The sequence below is a fragment of the Salvia miltiorrhiza genome, chromosome 1, assembly GCF_028751815.1.
Source record: "Salvia miltiorrhiza cultivar Shanhuang (shh) chromosome 1, IMPLAD_Smil_shh, whole genome shotgun sequence".
NCBI lineage: Eukaryota > Viridiplantae > Streptophyta > Magnoliopsida > Lamiales > Lamiaceae > Salvia > Salvia miltiorrhiza.
Window position 1 is genome coordinate 67,112,351 of NC_080387.1, and position 19,482 is coordinate 67,131,832.

Consider the following 19,482-nt stretch of genomic DNA (forward strand, 5'->3'; position numbering starts at 1 on the left):
TTATTGCATTTTGTGCAAAATTGCAATTGAATTTTACTAATTAACCGTTGCCAATTGAGAAAGGTTTGGATCAATGCATAATAATTAGGGATGTTGATTCAGATCGGAATTTCGTGGGCTATTGGCAACCCAAAAATGTTTTAAATTTTTTAAACTGATGAATATCAATTTATTTCATTCATTTTCCATACCAAATTCATGCTATCCTTTTATGTTGCTCTATATTTCTACAAGATATTACTCTTTCAACTTTGCTACTCACGATTCGATCCTATCAAGTTGTGTATTCAATTTATGTAATTTTTAATTTCTAATTAATAGTATAATTTTTAAATTTAAATTTAATGAAATTTTCATTTTTAAAATTAATATTTATTTGATATAAAATTCAATTTTTAAAAAATGAGATAAAAATCTATAGAGTCCTTGTTATGAAAGGTGTAGCTTTATATAGAGGTGGCTCTCCAGAAAGCTGCGTTGTTGATGCTCTTAGAGTACCTACGAGGCTACCATGACTTTTAAATTTGGGGTAATTGTTGACGTGAATGCGAGAGAACTATAGTGGGGGTATAATTTTCGACTAGTAAAATTGGCAAACGTCTACTTGAATAGCAGTTGTCGTGATAGATCCTACAGAAGAAGAGGCGACGCGCAACTAATGAAAATTTCGCCCAACGCACATTTAGAGCTCGTGCAGTGCATATGCCCGCTGTATGGCTGGTTGAGATCTGGAGCAGGCTCTGGCGCCTACAACTTTAAATTATTTTATTTTTATTTTTCCAAAAATTCCTTCAATTCTTTCATTTTCTTTAGTTCTTTTCGACTATTTTTTTTTTCATTTCTTCTTTACCTTTATTTTGTAAGTTAGTTTAAAAAAAAAATCATGCAATAATTTTTATTTTTACCTTTGCAAGTTAGTTTTTTTAGTTTCATGCAACAATTTTTATTTTTTGCTTTTTTATGGCGGCACCTTTATTTTTCTTCCAATTCCTTTTTTTTTGTTTGCTAAGTTGCGTGTGTTTTTATTTTTAGTTCTTTGTTGTACCCAATTTGCTTCTTAGACCACCCCCAATGACTTTGGAGGAAGGTCACCGTAATAGGACAAAATAGATTGAAAAATAAATAAACAGAAAGGTGCGTTGTTGATGCTCTTAGAGTACCTACGAGGCTACCATTTTCACTCTTTATCTTTTGATGCCCATATCAAATTATAATAAGTCTATTAAATATTTTGGTAGATAAAATTTTATAATGAATTTTTTTATTAAAATTTTTCTTATTTTTAGCTCTGTAAATAGAGCATAATTTCACTATATTTTCACATCCAAACAAAAATTCTCTCTTTCTTCATTTCACATTTTATTGAAGTTTTTCGTCACATATTTGTTTCCATTTTAAGTTATGGATCAAAATCATCCTAATTATTATTATCCAAATTCTCAAAATCATCAAAACTCCCAAGATTATCCTAACACTCAAGAGTACAAACAGAAGATGACGAACATTTGCGTTATTCTACTGAATGTATTGCGAGCTTGTCTGCTTATATGACTAATCGAGATCAACTTCGCAATAGAGAAGCTCATAAGACTCTTCAAGATGATTTGATTGAGCACATATAGAAAAAATTTGGCGCTGACAATTAAATATGTACTTTGCACTTTCTAGTTGTATTTTTAAGTTTCACGTATTGTACTTTGATATATTTAATTTCAGTTATGTGTTCAATTATTGTAATCTTCATTTGTGATTGAGTTCAATATTAATTACAATATATGACAATGTTTAATTATAATATGATTACATTTTAAAAAATATTTATTTTATTTTATTAAATATAATAAATAATTATTTAATTTTAATTTATATTTTATTTTAGATATTAGTTCATTTAAAAATAAAAGTGAAAAGAAAAAATATGTAGGTTGGGTTGGTGTCACCATTGAGAGTAAAAATTATACTCCATCCGTCCCGGCTTTTGGTATCCAGTTGAGAACGACACAGGTTTTAATAAAGTGATTGATGTGTTGTGAGTGGAATAAGGGTCCCACATTTTATGTGAGAGTTAAAATAATTAAAGTGGAGTAAGGGCCCCACCTACTTTTACTAAAAATAGAAATGGATACTAAAATGTGGGACGACCAAAAAAGGAAAGTTGGATACTAAAAGCTGGGACGGAGAGAGTATTGGGTTGTGGGTTGTGTAGGTGCATGAGAGATAAATGAATATTTTATTAAAAAGTGGAGTAAGGTTGGGTTGGATCAGTGTCACGACTGTAAGTAGTCTTAATAGTACGCGCGTGTGTTTGACTTTTAATTTTTTTCAGCATAATTATATTAATTTTCAAAATATATTTTATTCTTTAAAAATAATAATTTATTTGTGTAATTATATTAATTTTATTGAAGTAAAATACTCTTTCTGTCTCCCAAGTGACTATTTTATTAATATTCTTCCCGTCCCTAAAATAAATTTTTAGAAGGGACGAACACAAGTTTTAATGTGAAAATGTGAAAAGTTGAAAAATAAGGATAAATAGGGTATCACGATTCACGAATGGTGTAAATGTGAAAAATAAGAGTAAATAAAGTATTACTAGTGGTGGGGTATCGTCAAAAAGAGAAAGAGAAGTTTTTCTAGAACGGACCAAAATAAAAAATTGAGAAGTTATTTGAGGGACGGACGAAGTATATATATATATATTGTGATAAAAATAGTAATTATGATGATGAAATTCATAAATTTAAATAATGCTATATTAAAAATAATACTATGAGATCATCGAAAAAAGAGATAGTTGTTGAGGGTGATCCTGTCACTCGAAAGTATGAAAATATGTAGCTTCAAAAAAAAAAAAAAAAGTATGAAAATATGAATATATAAATAGCGTTCAAACGCGATTTGATTAATTTTTTCTATATAGTCGCTCAATTGCGGATGATGTCGGAAACCGTCCTTCAAAACCCTGTGCGAAGAATTAGGAGTGTCTGGCGATAAACCCTGCTGCCGGAGGAAGGCGGAGCTCTTCTAATGCAAGTCCTAGGTTGTAATCCTCGGCTTTTCAGCCTAATTAACCGCTCAATGCACCATTTGAATCTCCGGTCATTCTCTTCGTCTTCATCTTCAGCCTATTTCAGCCAGTCACGCGGCGGACTTCCTCGGTTCTTCTCCGAAACACTACCTACTACTAAAGTACATCCATTCCCCATTCTGCACCTGCTTTTGTGTACATTTACGCGTACACACACGGCTTATTGGTGATGAACCAGCATTCTAAGCGCTATCGTGGCTTTTTTTTTTTGAAGGGTGGTTTAGTGAGAGTGAAAGGCGACGAATTCTGGCACATGACCAAGGTTCTAAGACTAGGAATTGATGATAGGTATGACTTCCGTGAAGATTGGTTTAATTTCTCGGTTAAGGTTCAATATCTTGATGAATTGATTATTCGTTGCTAATATTGTGGAATAAATCGGACTTTGATAGCTTGCTTGTGTGCATTGTCCACCTCCCTTTTTTTTTTATTGCATTGTGCTTCAAAGGGTAGGAGCAATGGCTAATTGCTTACGGGATGTCCTTTTATATGAGCCTGGTCGACATTTTCTTCTCGTGTTTGGATTACAAGCTGGATTATCCAAGGCCAAAAGTTAAATGGAAAGGAGAACATGATTTTGAAGAAAAGACATGCTACACCTTCAATTTATTTCTAGGGATGTGGAAGCTTTGAAATAACCTGTCTCTGATTCAGTATCAGTATGGTACAATTTACTTAGATCTTTACATTGCAAGGTTAGAGCTATTTAATGGAAAGGGAGGTCTCGTTGAAGGACGTATAGAGAGTATTGATCGTTCTGGGATGGATTTTGAAGCACTAGAGAACCCAAAATTGGTTTCTCCACCAACCACTCAGTGGCACATTTTTGCTGCATTTAGTGAGTTTCTGAAGAACTAGTTTTTCTTATTTCCCTTCTCCTTGGGCTTTTGTAACTGATTCACTTCTTTATTTAAGGCACTATCAAGGGAGGGAGAGCTGATTGGCTAGTGGAGAAATGCACTGTATGATCTTCAGCTGCTGGTGATGGTAATTTCGTTTAATTTGTGGGTTTTAGTGATATTTATGGTATATATTTTTTTCTTCATTTTATTCACCATAGGAACTCGGAGCATCCAGTCTGACACCGTTATTGACTGTGCGTTCTCAGTCAATATCAGAAAACCGGGCTGATAGACTGCAGCGAGTTGTATTGGCTGCAACTAAGCAATGTAATATACTAATATGTTGCTTCTTCCTGCATTGCTTTCTTTCATATTTGGTCACTATGAAATCATTGTCATGTTATAAATTGTATTCATTGTTGTTCATCAATAGTACTTTGTATATAGGTCAACGTTTACATGAAATGACTTTGAAGCCTCCTATGGCAGTTGGTGAACTCCTGCCTGTAGTAAGTATTTTCTCTAAAATCATAATTTAGTTTTAATTGATATTAACTGTATTTTTAATCCAAAGTTTAAGTCTCAAACTTTGTTCTTATGTTTCCTGTTGTGCTCTTCTCTTTATCGTCGTCTATATAGGTAGCAAATTCGAGATTAGCTTTTTTGGCTGCGGCGGAGGCTACTCCTGTTTTTAATGTGTTAAGCTCTTTAAACAAAGAACCTAATGGAATGATTATAATTGGCCCAGAAGGAGGTCAGTAACTGCTGCACTCTATGTATAACCCCACCCCTTCCTGGATATGGCTTAGTTTAATCCTTTGCTCTTTTTATCAAGTAAGATTTTACCAACTCACTATCCTTGATAACCTTATGCACGCTTGGGTTTTATTTCATGTTATATTCACTTCATGCACTGTTTTCTCTTCCCTCCTGAGCTCTACCCAGGATTTTTCTGAGCCAAGATCTTAAAGCTTCAAAAATAAAATAAAACTCATTAACCTCGATGTGCAAGTTTTAACATACCCCTACCTATTTGAAGATATCTTCTGATAGTTTATCTCTAATCTGTTTAAATATTTCCAAGCATCTTTGAAGGGTCCTTAAGAGTTTCACTGAACAACTTTTAGATACTCATTTCCTGGACTATCTATAAAAAAGTAAGAACAGGTGCTACCATAAGATGTAAAAGTTACCAGTTCCCTGGTGTTGATGACAAAAATCATAGCGAAAGATACTTCAAAAGACCTGGAGAAGTAAGAAGAAAAACAAATGAGCCAGAAAGATAAAGCTTGATCTTCTTTTTGATTGGTTCTAGTAACTAGTAAGAGGTTATTTAAAAGTTGGTTGCTAATTTAAATTGTTCTTTTGCTGTTCGTGATCCTTAGTTGCTGAGTGTCTCAGTGTCTGTACTCTGTACGTGGCATATGCAAAATACCCCGAAACGAAAAAAAACTAATAAAAGAAGAAATATAGCTCCTCTTTTTCCAGGACCAGTAAGCGTGCAGCAACTATTAGTATTTTTGATAGTTTGATTAAGAATCTCATTAGCATTTATTGATTTCATCTTGGTAAATAAAAATAGTCGATTATTACATGTAATTATGTAAATGGCATCCCTCCCTTGGACATTGAACTTCAATTTCCACCTTTTTCTCAATCCATTACGGGCAAGCAATTAAGAAAAACCTGTGTCATACTTAGACTTCACTGAAAAGGAATTGAACTCGTTGAGGGAGGCTGGGGCAATTGCTGTTGGTCTGGGCCCACATCGCTTACGTGTTGAAACTGCTACAATGGCTCTCCTTTCTACTCTGATGTTATGGTCTGACTACCAGGAATTAGCAAGCAATTAATGGCACTTCAGGCAAGTCCTTTTCTCGAGATTTATTTCATATAGGTATAACATAATGTTGTCTCACATCATATGTAACTCTAGATCTTCCGGATTAATTCACCTTTCTTGACTAAAACTCTTAACCTTGTACTATGCTTGCAGTTAGTCTTCATTATATCAGAAATTTTGGCGCTTGCAATCAAACCATTCCTTGTATAGCTACCTCTCTTGTTCTTAAAAGAGTGAAATATCATCCTAGTATCATTATGTCGCTTGAGTTGAACAAGTTCTACTTCAATTGTGATCGGACTCAGTTATACCTGCATGCATTCTCCCCATCCTTTCTAGACTGTTCCATGTGGATATACGAACACACACACACACAGAAAGGCATTTGTCTTTGTAATGATAAAATTAAATATGGCTTTTTGGATACTTCTGATGTCGTTGTACTTGAACTGATATTTGTAACAACCAAAGATCAGTTTATTGAAATCCTAATATGAACATCTATGCCTTTCTAGAATGACAGAAGGTGCGCACTTTTGTATGCTTATGTGTTTTCTTGATTCAAACGTAGAATGTTGGGTCCAAAACTTTTTTTAAATTACCTATTTGACTTATGAGTTATTTGAATGGAAATTGGTGGCTGCCCCTGTTAGCGGCCTTCCACGGGTGTCTACATGGCACTATTTTCTCTCTCTTATCAATCATGTCATGGTGAAATCTTTCTTCTCTAGTAGATTTCATTTCAAGTTTTAGGCTTTTTTACATAAGTTCTACTAGACTAGCTGCATATGTTTCTTCAAAAACACACCGAGGTCTTTAAAATTAGTATTCATTTGTAAATTCCCCCAGCTGACAGAAATTGAGGATACCGTTGCATATATTTTAATTTTGAGCGTAGACTTTCTGTTCTACTTGTATAATTTATTCCGGTTTAGTGAAATATTGGTAAAAGATGAGTAAATGTCACACCACCGGTTAAAAATGATGGGGATCAAAGGGGGGCAAAGGTGCAGAATTTGAGCAGCAGACCTGTGTAGATTAGTAGTTATTCTTTGCCGAAATTACACTTGAAATGATGATCAATTGTCATAAAACCAAAGCCTAATGTATTGAAGATTTTCAACAATAGGTAGCCCATCGTCATCGGCACCATTGGAGGTCGGAATCACGCTCGAAGGTAGTGCCATTCTGATTGCACCGGTGGTTCAATGATGATGGATACATATCGTTGGAAATCCTCTTTAGTATAGAACACATTAGGTGTTAGTTTCTTTCTGATTGATCATCGTTCAGGTGTAATTTCGACAAAGGAATAGCTAATGTCACGAATTTAGCATGATTGTGGTTATAATTAAACAATTTCTTAGAGTTCAGGACATATAAAAAATAAATTAAAGTGGAGGCTATAAATTGAAATTTATTGAAAAATTAGACACTAAATATAATTAACTCTAATATTATTGTTGTTTTCTGCCCCTTTTCCAGTCCAACGGTCACTTGTACAGTACGATTATTAAAAAGTGTGAATCGTTTGTGGAATTGGCTCAACCCGGGAAGGTTTACTTTGGGTTTCTTCTCTTTCAAAACTTCTCCGTTTGAACGGAATCTTAAGTTGAAGGAGAAATGCGTACTCTCTCTTGATGACTCATACGGATATCATCACCTCAACTCTAGAGAAAAAAAAAATACATATGCGGATCACAAAAACATTATTTATATAATTTTTGTCAAAGCAAATGTTATTTTTTCCTTATTTGTTGTTTTAGTTCAATTTAATTTGTGTAAATTGTCGAGAATGTGGAACTTTAATGAAGAATACGCAATTGAAAAACTACAAATGAAATAGGTGATTATATATATTTTGTATTTTTAATGACCAATACTTTTATCAATTGTCTGCTCTTAATTACTTAGTTATCTATAAAATCATCAACGAATAGGGGGAAATGAAGTAAAAAAGAAATGATGAAGTTAAAACAGTAGCAGTACACTTTTGTATGTTAAATCGGTCTAATGTGTATGATATGTATTGACTTTGTTGTATGTACAGAGATATATCATCAAAGTCAAGGCTTTGAAAAACTAATTCTTTTATTAAATACTTGTGAGGGTGACCTGCAATAGATGTGGCTGATAAGTTTCTACTTTCCATTTCACTAGAATGTGTTGACGAAAATAATTCTAGCTAATACCTTTAAATGAGTAATTATGTTTTTGGGTTGACATCTAAATGAAATGTGAAATACGCCTCTCCTCATCAGAAAATTGTATGGACTTGATAAATAGCTACTTTGGATGAGTTATATGGGGCGAGAACCGACTGATTGCTGCTGAAGATTTTCAGCTGTCAAATTTGACTCTAATTTAATGTTGGTGCATAGAATGATATGGTAGCAAGCAGTATAATATTTTCTTCTTCATTTTTGTTGGTCGGTTCAAATTTCAATTTCTTGCAACAATCTTGAGTAGCAATAAATATTTGTTTTGTTTCACCTATATTTGAGTGGATATATCAGTTTTTTTTTTTTATCAAGCAATAGAAATTTTGATTAAAGAAGATCAAGGTACCAGAGGTACCAAACAAAACAATTACATCACACGTGGCAAAAGCCCGTTAGAGCACCACAGTGCGAAATCCAAATCAAAATCAACCAAATCAAAGATTTTATTCCAACTCCACACCCTAACCTTGATTTCCAAGATCAGATTTTTAACCTCCCACGTTTTGCCTTCGAACCTGATCTCGTTTCTCCTCTTCCAAAGAAGCCAACAGCAGCTCATCCAAATTGCCTTGAGTAACTTCCTACCTTTCTTGTTAGGCCCGCACTCGCTGAAACTAAGCCAATGTTTAGCTGCCGTAGATGGTCGGGCTGTGCTGATCCCAATCCACTGTTGGATCTATCAGTATATGTATATTTTCCATGGGACAGATTAGACAGTAACCATTCCCAGTCTATATAAATTTCGACATGGATAAGAAAGACGATCTCAATCATTAATTCTTATAATTTTGTGAATTTAGTTCAACTGGTATTTTGGTCAATATGCCTTTAGCAAAATAGGAAAGTTATAATAATAGCAAATTAGCAATAACAAGATAGTGTCACTATTTTTGGAGCTCATAATAAATTTCCCTCAATCAAACTCGTCATCACTAGATGTGCGTGGTAAATGTCACATACCATATATTTTTCCGAGTATGTATGAATAAATAATATAAAAAAATAATAAAGAAATAAACGGGTCAAGGTCAAGGGGAGCATGCAATTCAACAAAATAGGATCAGAACCTATATTTATGTTAATTTTGTCTAAATAAACTCGTTTGTTATTTATCATATTCTAATAATATTATAACATATTTTGAATGTTTACTTCCAATCTCTAAAATAATACCGATCAGGCTATATTTAATTTAGACACGCAAACAGCAATAGTCAATGTGAGCACGCCACGAGCACACCATAAATAGCTCTCACCAAACTGAGAGTCATTTCCACTCTCTCAACAAAATCAAACCACACTCTTCAAACGCAGCACCGACTGCCGTTTCCTCAGTTTCACCAAAACATCCGATCGAATCATCGGTGTTGCCCTAATTGGAAAGAAAAAGCGCAGGCTTCATCCAGATCGATTAGCAGAAGAAGGTTTGGTGTGAGCAATGGCGAATCAGTTGGAGAATTTGGTGGAGGTGATAAGATCGAAGGTTCGATCGTTGAAGAAGAAGTCGAAGAAGAAGCCGTACGTCAAAATGGACAAGAGCGCGAGTGTAAAGGTAGAGATCCGCAGCCGCCAGGCACGAAAACTCATCGACCGGACTCTCAAGACCGCTGATCGCCCTGGCAAGAAGCCTCTCCCCTGAATCCTCGCTCCTTTTGTTTCCCTCTCTTCTTTCTCGCACTTCTATATGTATAGAAAATTGGAATTTTCATTGCAGATGTCTCTCTCTCTCTCAAGTTAACTGAATCAGTAAAATATTGGGGGTAGTAGATTTGAGGCCAGTCTAAATTGCATCCCAAACTATTTTATTCTCTTTGATTTGGATGATCTGATAAATAGTATTTGCTAATTTTGCTTGTATTCACTATATGCCGAAAATCTATTAACTGAATACGGTGAGGCTGCTATCATGCAGAATTGATGTTCGGCGAAGAACTCGTGTTTTTGGTTTCCTATAATTTTATTTACCTATATATTTACACATATGAAAATTCTGGTATTATATACATGGCAATTATTTTGCAATTATGTTCTTAATTTACTTGTTAAATAGAGATTATTTGTACTCGAGTGTTATATAACGTCAAATTCAAAATGATTCAAATTATATTTAGTGTCCATTCGATTCGATTAATCAAGTTGTTAGGTGTGCACACTCTAACAACTTCTGATTAACGGATTATCAGTCTATATAGCATGAGGTGAGTTTCCGAAAATTAATAGCGTGAAAATTAGGTGCACCTTTCACATACAGTCTAAAGACTTTAATACTTAGTACATTTTTCAGTTTTTATTTTGAATGATTAACCGTGATATATAAAAATAATAAAATTAATTTTTTATTTATTTAGATAGATTAAAATCCTGAGATATATCAAAAGTTCTTAATTACTTTTCTTATTTGAGCTCATTTTGCTTGAATCATATCTCATTGAAGGGATGAGAGGAAGAGAGCAAAGTGATGAGAGGAATACATGAGAAAATATTTATTTATCCTCTATGAAAGTCAAAGCAAAATAAGTAAAATTGATAATTTTGATCGCATATTTAATTTTGTCGATATAAGTCTATTGATATACAGGAATATCACAGCTTTCAGTTGACTAACAAATAACAATATGGATTATTGTGATTTAAAAAAAGTAGGAATTATTGTGAGATTTTCACTACAAAAAAATGCACGATTACCGACAGCATAATAAGGCACGGCCGTCGGTGAAAAACGCTATCGACGGCGGCGGCAACTTGCCGTCGCTAATAAGCTCGTCGGTAACGCCATTACCGACAGCGATCGGCCGCCGCCGGCATTTCCGTCATTGAACGGCGGAGAGTTGCCGCTAGAAAATTACCGACGGCAAATGCCGTCGTTAATTAGCGGCGGCGCCACCGCCGTGGGTAATTCCCATCGGACGGCGGTGGCGCACACGCCGGAGTTGGTCAAGGTATTACCGAGGGCAATAATCTCGGTTCGGCTCCGACTGGTCTGACTTCGGGAGTTGGGAGAGATCGGAAATCAGCTGTCGTTGGCTTGGATGGTGAAGAGGAATGAGATGAAATGGTTCCGCCTGGTTGTTCCTCGTGTTTACATTCTTGTTCTTCTAAATCAACGAATAGGGAAGCGATTGCATAAACGAGTTAGAGAATTGTTGTCTAAATCAGAATCCTTTCCTAGCCTCGAAGGGCTGGCCTTCCTTCGGGTGTGGTTTTGAGGCCAGAGAGCCGATTACGAATCGGCATCGAACTAACGAAAGAACCCCTGTTCTCGCTCGGGATTACCTGTTCTTTCACTCCTATGCTAAGGAGCTGCTTCACCTCTTCTTTGGTTTCCACTATCAGCTGACAAGATTAGCCATGGAAGGAATAAGCTCTCTACCCAACCAGTGCCCTAAATATGCCGTCGCTAATTACCGACGACATATTGCCCTCGGTAATATTTTTTAATCTATTTTTTATTTTATTTTATTTATTTATTTATTTTATTGTATATTCACAATTTATTTTCGTATTTATACAGTATTGCATAATTTAGACGAATTTCCCAGTCGGTCACCCATCTTAGTTGTGCTCTAAGTCAAGCACGCTTAACCTTGAAGTTCTTTTCGAATGGTCACCAGTACAGAACACTCGTATTATTGATATATATAGTATCTATTAATTCATTTAAAGTCTACTTCAATATACAATATCATATATATTCATAACCTTAGAATATGTCGAGATGATATACAAAAAATGTTGTTAATTACGGATTGGGCTCGTTTCCGTTCTTATTTTTATGTCGGAAAAATATTTATTTATTAAATTATTATTAATTTTTATTTTTATTTTTTTATCAATCTAGTAAGAATCTTGAATTCTTAATAATAATATTAGATTAGTGATTATTGATGAGTGAATCACTAACAATCTTAAGTTATAATTATAAGATTCTTACTAACAATCTTGAATGCTTAGTAACAATATTAGATTAGTGATGATTGATGAGTGGATCACTAATCAAATTAACATTCCTAAGTTATAATTATAAGATTTTTACTAAGAATCTTGAATTTTTAGTAATAATCTTAGATTAGTGATGATTGATGAGTGAATCACTAATCAAATTAACATTCTTAAGTTATAATTATAAGTTTCTTACTAAGAATCTTGAATGCTTAGTAATAATATTAGATTAGTGATGATTGATGAGTGAATCACTAATCAAATTAACATTTTTAAGTTATAATTATAAGATTTTTACTAAGAATCTTGAATTTTTAGTAATAATCTTAGATTAGTGATGATTGATGAGTGAATCACTAATCAAATTAACATTCTTAAGTTATAATTATAAGTTTCTTACTAAGAATCTTGAATTCTTAGTAATAATATTAGATTAGTGATGATTGATGAGTGAATCACTAATCAAATTAACATTCTTAAGTTATAATTACAAGATTATTAATAACAATCTTCAATTCTTAGTAATAATATTAGATTAGTGATGATTGATGAGTGAATCACTAATCAAATTAACATTCTTAAGTTATAATTATATGTTTCTTACTAAGAATCTTGAATTCTTAGTAATAATATTAGATTAGTGATGATTGATGAGTGAATCACTAATCAAATTAACATGCTTAAGTTATAATTACAAGATTATTAATAACAATCTTCAATTCTTAGTAATAATATTAGATTAGTGATGATTGATGAGTAACTAATCAAATTAACATTCTTAAGTTATAATTATAAGATTCTTACTAAGAATCTTGATTTCTTAGTAATAATATTAGATTAGTGATGATTGATGAGTGAATCACTAATCAAATCTTAAGTTATAATTACAAGATTATTAATAAGAATATTCAATTCTTAGTAATAATATTATATTAGTGATGATTGATGAGTGAATCACTAATCAAATTAACATTCTATCGTTCTTTATAACATCACTTGTTATATGATTTATCTGAGTCGCTATCGTTCTTTATAACATCACTTGTTATATGATTTATCTGAGTCGCACTCCGGCGGGGACGTTTGATAGGTACAACTTTAATATATAATTATTTTTATTTTAATTAATTTTTAAATTTATTATTAACCAATAAATTATAAATATTGATTACATTTTTTTTTACTTGGAGGAGCTAGGGAGGGGGAGCAGTGGAGTTTGAACCTGAGACTTCACTGTTCACAGAAAGGAGGTCGCACCGCTTGGTGTCCCCTTGGAGACATAAATATTGATTACTAAAATTTTAAAATAAATTATTAAATTACAATTAAGTAATAATTAATTAATAATTCATAAATTCTATTTATGGATTATTAAATTTTAATCATGAATTAATTAATTTTGATATTGAATTACTAAATCCTATGTATTACCATCTCTAATTAAGAAACAATTAAAGAATAATTAATATATTAAACCTAGCTAGGTTTGCTGATGTCTAAAACCAAATTTTAGTCATTCTATTTTCCTTACTTTTAATAATTTAAGTTGGCTCATGACAATATTTGAGATACGGTTGAGATCGTAAAAGATATATTAGTGACTAGTCCCTACTCCCTACCCTAGCTATTATGGGCTTAATGATTGGGCCCTCGCAGTCAGCTTTTGTTGAACTGGATAATATTTCCATGGCCCAAAAACTTATGAGGAAATAGATGCACTTTGAAAGTGGATCTAAGGAAAGCTTTATGCTTTTTGGCTGCTGCGCTTCGTGTTTCTTCAGCTTCCTTTTCAATCAACATTAATGGCTTCATTAGATATACACAAACATTAAATCACCAAACCAACCTCTGCATCCTTTCTTCAGTCATCGTGTGAGATATCTCTATTCATCGCCTACTTTACATGCAACAAATGTATTAAGATAATTGGAACACATTTGATATTTTTATCAATAGCTTGGTTTCTGTCTAATCACGCAACCCCAACAACTGGGCAATGTCGTGATATTTTTATCAATAGCTACAGAGATGCACTATTATTTCTTACCACCTTCAGAAGTTATATATTTGTATTAAAAATCCAAAAACTGGGCAATGTGTTTAATAAAGAAACGTGAATGTGTACATTTTGGCTCCAGCTTCCATGTAAAATTAGCCACCCACATCGATTATGAGAAGAAAGTTAGCTTCTAAAAGGAAATATAAAAGAGGAGGTCCGTCTTAGTTGAAGCTCATACCTTTCTCGGCCTTTTGGCTAAGATCAAGTGTAGTATCTGTTCTTATCAGTTTAATATCTGATATGTGGGCTATTGGCCCACACGATATTAAATTTGTTTTTTTAAGGGGGAAAGTTCATCAAGGTAGCTTGCTGCCTGGGCTTTCAAGTGTTGTCCATGTGTTGCACTACTGCATGGGCCTGGCGCACCCCAACAATTCCACTCTAATTTTGTTTCATTTCATCAAGGTTGTTTTTGTGTACAATACAATTAGTTAATTAAATAATACTCACTCTGTTCCATTTTGAGTGTTTTTTTTTTCGGCACATAAAAAGTTAATAAGATTATTACGTGATATAGTTATTTAAGAAAAAGTTAATTAAATTATTAAGTGGTGTAGTGTAGAGTTAAAAATGTGATATAGGCTCCAAATATTTTCACGTTTTGAGAGTTAATTTTTTTCAAGAAAGAAAACAAGACATTTATAATGAAACAATTTTAAAAAAATAAAATAATACTCCCTCCGTCCACGAAATGAGTACCCATTTGTGGACGGCACGGGTTTTAAGAAATGTATGGAGTGTAGTGTGAATAGTTTAAGGGTCCCACTTTTTTAGTGTATTAATTAAAGAGATATGTGGGGTACACTTGCCAAAAAGGGAAATGGGTACTCATTTCGTGGACGGACGAAAAAGGAAATATGGGTACTCATTTCGTGGACGGAGGGAGTAATAAGAAACTTGAAGTGGGATGGATGGAGTAGTTTTTTGATGCATATGAAAAAGGAAAAATGCTAAGAAATTTAAAGTGGGATGGATGGAATGGTTTTTTGATGCATGTGAAAAAGGAAAAATGCAACACACATCTGAATGAGAGGTCTAAATCTTTCCTTCATGTAGGAGTAAAACTTACTATGTTGCACTACTTCTCTTATTTTTTTCAAAGCAAATCTATTGTCGATCCGTATTTATCCATAAAAGATTTAGTGCTCGTTTGGTTTAAGTAGATGAATGGAAAGTGAATGGAATCAAATAAAGAAGTGGAATGGTAACAATAACGGAATGGTAACAATAACCATTATTTTAATTAAGTGTTTGGTTTAACAATGAAAAAGGAATCATTAAAAATGGATTCTCTTTCTTTTGTTTCCCCTCTATTTTGAGGGGTAGCAAATTGAGTGATTAAGTTACTCTCATGTAAAGATAATGGTTATCTCATTATTCAAACCAAACAACAAGTAATAGATTCAATTAATTGAATCCCTTTCCAACTTCTAAAAACACTCAACCAAACATGAGCTCAAAGTAAAACAAAGCACAATGAAGCAATAGACTTACTAATTCATCAAATTTTAGCTAGAAGAGACAAAAATAATAATATAAATACAAAGATTGAAGATAATTTATACGTCTTCTGTCCCATAAAGAAAGTATCCCTCTGTCTCTCAAACATTTTTTTAAGAAATGATGACACGAGTTTTAGTAAAAGTTAGTTGCGTTTTTTGTGAGTGAAAAATAAGTCTCACAAAAGTGGAGATTGTGAAGGTAATTGTTTTCAAAAATAAGTTACAAAGATGTTTTGGGGGCAAATCAAAAAAAAAAAAAAAACAAAGATATTCGAGCGACGGAAGGAGGATCATTTTTATATTTTCCTTCGTTCATAAGAAAATATCATTTTCATTTTAGAATATAACCTCACACATTATCTACCACACATTTTCATTTTTTCCAAAAAATAGTGGACCATTTTTTCCACTTAACATATTATCTATCAAATATTTTTTAAAATTCGTGTCATTCCTCAAGTGAGACTCTTTTAGGGGATGAATGAAATATAAGGATACGCGCACATGCGTGGGCATATATATATATATATATATTGAATTAAGGAAAAGTATTAAAAACAGCACGCTTGAATTGGTTAGAGCATCCACAATGCTTGCACCCGGAGTGGGTGCAATAGACATGGTCCCACTTCTATTGCACCCACTCCAACAATGGTATTGCACCCGCCCGAGTGCAATAGATTTTAATTTCATTTTCTCTTTACTTTTATTCTTTTTTCAATTTAAATTAAACAACTTCAATTTTAACAACATAAAATTCATTCAACTAAAAATCCAAACATTACAAATAAAAATAAAAAAACAACAAATATTTAAAACATCCAATTTGAGGTGGATCGAAACGATATGAACTTGTCACTGTCATAAAATTCACAGCACATCTCATAAAAAATAAATCGGGGGCTTGAGTAGGATCGGGAAGAGGAGGAAGTTGTGTGGGATCAACATGAACTTCTTCGTCGGATGAAGAATTTGAGGAAGAATTATTGTTGGAAGAATTGGTGGATGAAGACATTTTTTTTAAGAATTGAAGAGAAAATGAGTAGTTGATGTAGTGTTTGTGATTGAGGAAGGGAATATATATAGGTGAAAAAGGAAAAAAAAAAAAAAACAAAAATATGGCCGAGAAGACCGTTGGCCGTTTAATTTTTTTTTTTTTCGGAAATGGGGCGCGTGTAAAACACGCCCTTCCTTCGCTCCCACTATTTCCGAGTGCGTTCGAACGCCCCCCTCCCTTCGCTCTCGGGTGCGGCAACGGCGCTGGGTGCGATAGGCCGGGTTCGATCCGGCCATCGCACCCAGCGATGCTGATGCTCTTAGGCAGACAGACTATCTCCATATGCAGTTTCGGAGCCAAAAAAGTTTTAGACATTTCCGTAGAAAAAAAATCTATCGTTCTTTATAACATCACTTGTTATAGTATGATTTATCTGAGTCGCACTCCGGCAGGGACGTTTGATAGGTACAGCTTTAATATATAATTATTTTTATTTTAATTAATTGTTAAATTTATTATTAACCAATAAATTATAAATATTGATTACTTTTTTTTTACTTGGGAGAGCTGGGGAGGGGGGGCAGTGGGGTTTGAACTCGAGACCTCACTGTTCACAAAAAGGAGGTCACACCGCTTGGTGTCCCATTGGAGACATAAATATTGATTACTAAAATTTTAAAATAAATTATTAAATTACAATTAAGCAATAATTAATTAATAATTCATAAATCCTATTTATGGATTATTAAATTTTAATCATGAATTAATTAATTTTGATATTGAATTACTAAATCCTATGTATTACTATCTCTAATTAAGAAACAATTAAAGAATAATTAATATATTAAACCTAGCTAGGTTTGCTGATGTCTAAAACCAAATTTTAGTCATTCTATTTTCCTTACTTTTAGTAAGGGTAATTTTAAACACAACCCTCAATTTTCTCACTATAACCTCTTATTTAAAAAAATAATAAAAAAATAATAAAATTACTATTATACCCTTATAACCCCTTTAAAATTTATAATAAATCAATAAGTTTCTGAAGATTGATTTGAAAGAAGAGTCATACGTACAATCTCTTAACAGATAAATCACGTATAACCCAAATAACTCCATCAATATAACCCCAACTCAAAATTTTAATTAAAGACACAGGGAAAAAAAAACGCTGGAAGAAGCAGGAAGAAAAACGCATGAAGAAGAAGAACATCAACATAAGGAAGAACAAAATTTAACATCATCTTCAATTTATTTATCTTGGGGTTTGAAGATATTTTGCTTTTAAGATGCAAAATTTAAATGAGAGTTATGAAAAAGAAAAAAGTCATACGTTGGAGGTACGTGTAAAAATTTTCTTTCCCAATGAATTCAGTATATATTTTTTGTAAGTTTAAATCATAGACGTATTTTGAATTTGGATTTCTAGTTAATAAGATAAAAAAAATATATATAAAAATGCGTGATTTTTGCTGTAGAAAATTGATCTTCATAACATGATGAAAAAATAGTGCTGGAAAAAAAAAATCCGGATCTGCTAGACAAAGAGAAAGAGAGAAAAGAGATTTCGTGGCCTAACGGAAAAAGAAGAAGAGATTAATCTCTGTTGGGTGAAATGAAGACCGATGGTTGGTACTCTGAAAAAAAAAAAACATTCATGTTCGTTAATGTTCTTAAATGAGTTGGGGCATGGGGGCTATATGAATGAATTATTTACTTAGTATTTGAGTTGGGTTATATAAATAATGATTATACGTGATATATTTTTAAATTAACTTTATTTATAATTTATTACAAATTTAAAATAAAAATTATAAGGGTATAATAATAAAATTATAATGATTTTTTTTTTTTATAAATAAGGCGCTATAGTGAAAAAATTAGGGGCTGTTTTTAAAATCACCCTTTTAATAATTTAAGTTGGCTCATGACATATTTGAGATACGGTTGAGATCGTAAAAGATAGATTAGTGACTAGTCCCTACTCCCTAGCTATTATGGGCTTGATGATTGGACCCTCGCAGTCAGCTTTTGCTGAACTGGATAATATTTCCATGGCCCAAAAACTTATGTGGATCTAAGGAAAGCTTTATGCTTTTTGGCTGCTGCGCTTCGTGTTTCTTCAGCTTCATTTTCAATCAGCATTAATGGCTTCATTAGATATACACAAACATTAAATCACCAAACCAACCTCTGCATCCATTCTTCAGTCTTCGTGTGAGATATCTCTATTCATCGCCTACTTTACATACAACAAACAAGTTAATTTTTAAAAGGGAGTATTAAGATAATTGGAACACAATTGATATTTTTATCAATAGCTTGGTTTCTGTCTAATCACGCAACCTTTGATAGCTACAGAGATGCACTATTATCACCTTCAGAAGTTATATATTTGTATTAAAAAGCCAAAAACTGGGCAATGTGTTTAATAAAGAAACGTGAATGAGTACATTTTGGCTCCAGCTTCCATGTAAAATTAGCCACCCACATCGATTATGAGAAGAAAGTTAGCTTCTAAAAGAAAATATAAAAGAGGAGGTCCGTCTTAGTTGAAGCTCATACCTTTCTCGGCCTTTTGGCTAAGATCAAGTGTAGTATCTGTTCTTATCAGTTTAATATCTGATATGTGGGCTATTGGCCCATACGATATTAAATTTATTAAATTTATTTTTTAAGGGGGAAAGTTCATTAAGGTAGCTTGCTGCCTTGGCTTTCAAGCGTTGTCCATGTGTTGCACTACTGCATGGGCCTGGCGCACCCCAACAATTCCACTCTAAATTTGTTTCATTTCATCAACGTTGTTTTTGAGTACAATACAATTAGTTAATTAAATAATACTCACTCTGTTCCATTTTGAGTGTTTTTTTTTTGGCACATAAAAAGTTAATAAGATTATTACGTGGTATAGTTATTTAAGAAAAATTGATTAAATTATTAAGTGGTGTAGTGTAGAGTTAAAAATGTGATATAGGCTCCAAATATTT

General features: G+C 33.0%; 1 protein-coding gene and 2 non-coding genes across 6 annotated transcripts; all 3 read left to right on the forward strand.

Annotated features, from left to right (window-relative positions):
- The first annotated feature begins 2,910 nt into the window (after nucleotides 1–2,910).
- On the forward strand, nucleotides 2,911–7,605 carry LOC131005248 (uncharacterized). Of its 4 annotated transcripts, none has more exons than XM_057932122.1 (9): nucleotides 2,911–3,192; nucleotides 3,306–3,379; nucleotides 3,787–3,929; nucleotides 4,007–4,053; nucleotides 4,152–4,260; nucleotides 4,381–4,442; nucleotides 4,573–4,687; nucleotides 5,635–5,801; nucleotides 6,910–7,605. In XM_057932122.1, the coding sequence occupies exons 1-8, from the start codon at nucleotides 3,031–3,033 to the stop codon at nucleotides 5,784–5,786; spliced, it is 864 nt and encodes a 287-aa protein (XP_057788105.1). In that variant the 5' UTR covers nucleotides 2,911–3,030; the 3' UTR covers nucleotides 5,787–5,801; nucleotides 6,910–7,605. The 4 variants fall into 4 exon arrangements, with proteins under 4 accessions (XP_057788105.1, XP_057788104.1, XP_057788103.1 ...); XM_057932121.1 differs by lacking the exon at nucleotides 6,910–7,605 and adding an exon at nucleotides 5,930–6,282 and having other exon boundaries at nucleotides 5,635–5,830; XM_057932120.1 differs by lacking the exon at nucleotides 6,910–7,605 and adding an exon at nucleotides 5,934–6,282.
- Nucleotides 7,606–14,170: 6,565 nt separating this feature from the next.
- LOC131007444 (U2 spliceosomal RNA) lies at nucleotides 14,171–14,367 on the forward strand. Its single transcript, XR_009096144.1, has one exon. It is a non-coding gene; the product is annotated as a U2 spliceosomal RNA (small nuclear RNA).
- A 4,689-nt stretch (nucleotides 14,368–19,056) lies between these two features.
- Nucleotides 19,057–19,261, forward strand: LOC131007446 (U2 spliceosomal RNA). The gene has a single exon (XR_009096146.1). It is a non-coding gene; the product is annotated as a U2 spliceosomal RNA (small nuclear RNA).
- The last annotated feature ends 221 nt before the right edge of the window (nucleotides 19,262–19,482 follow it).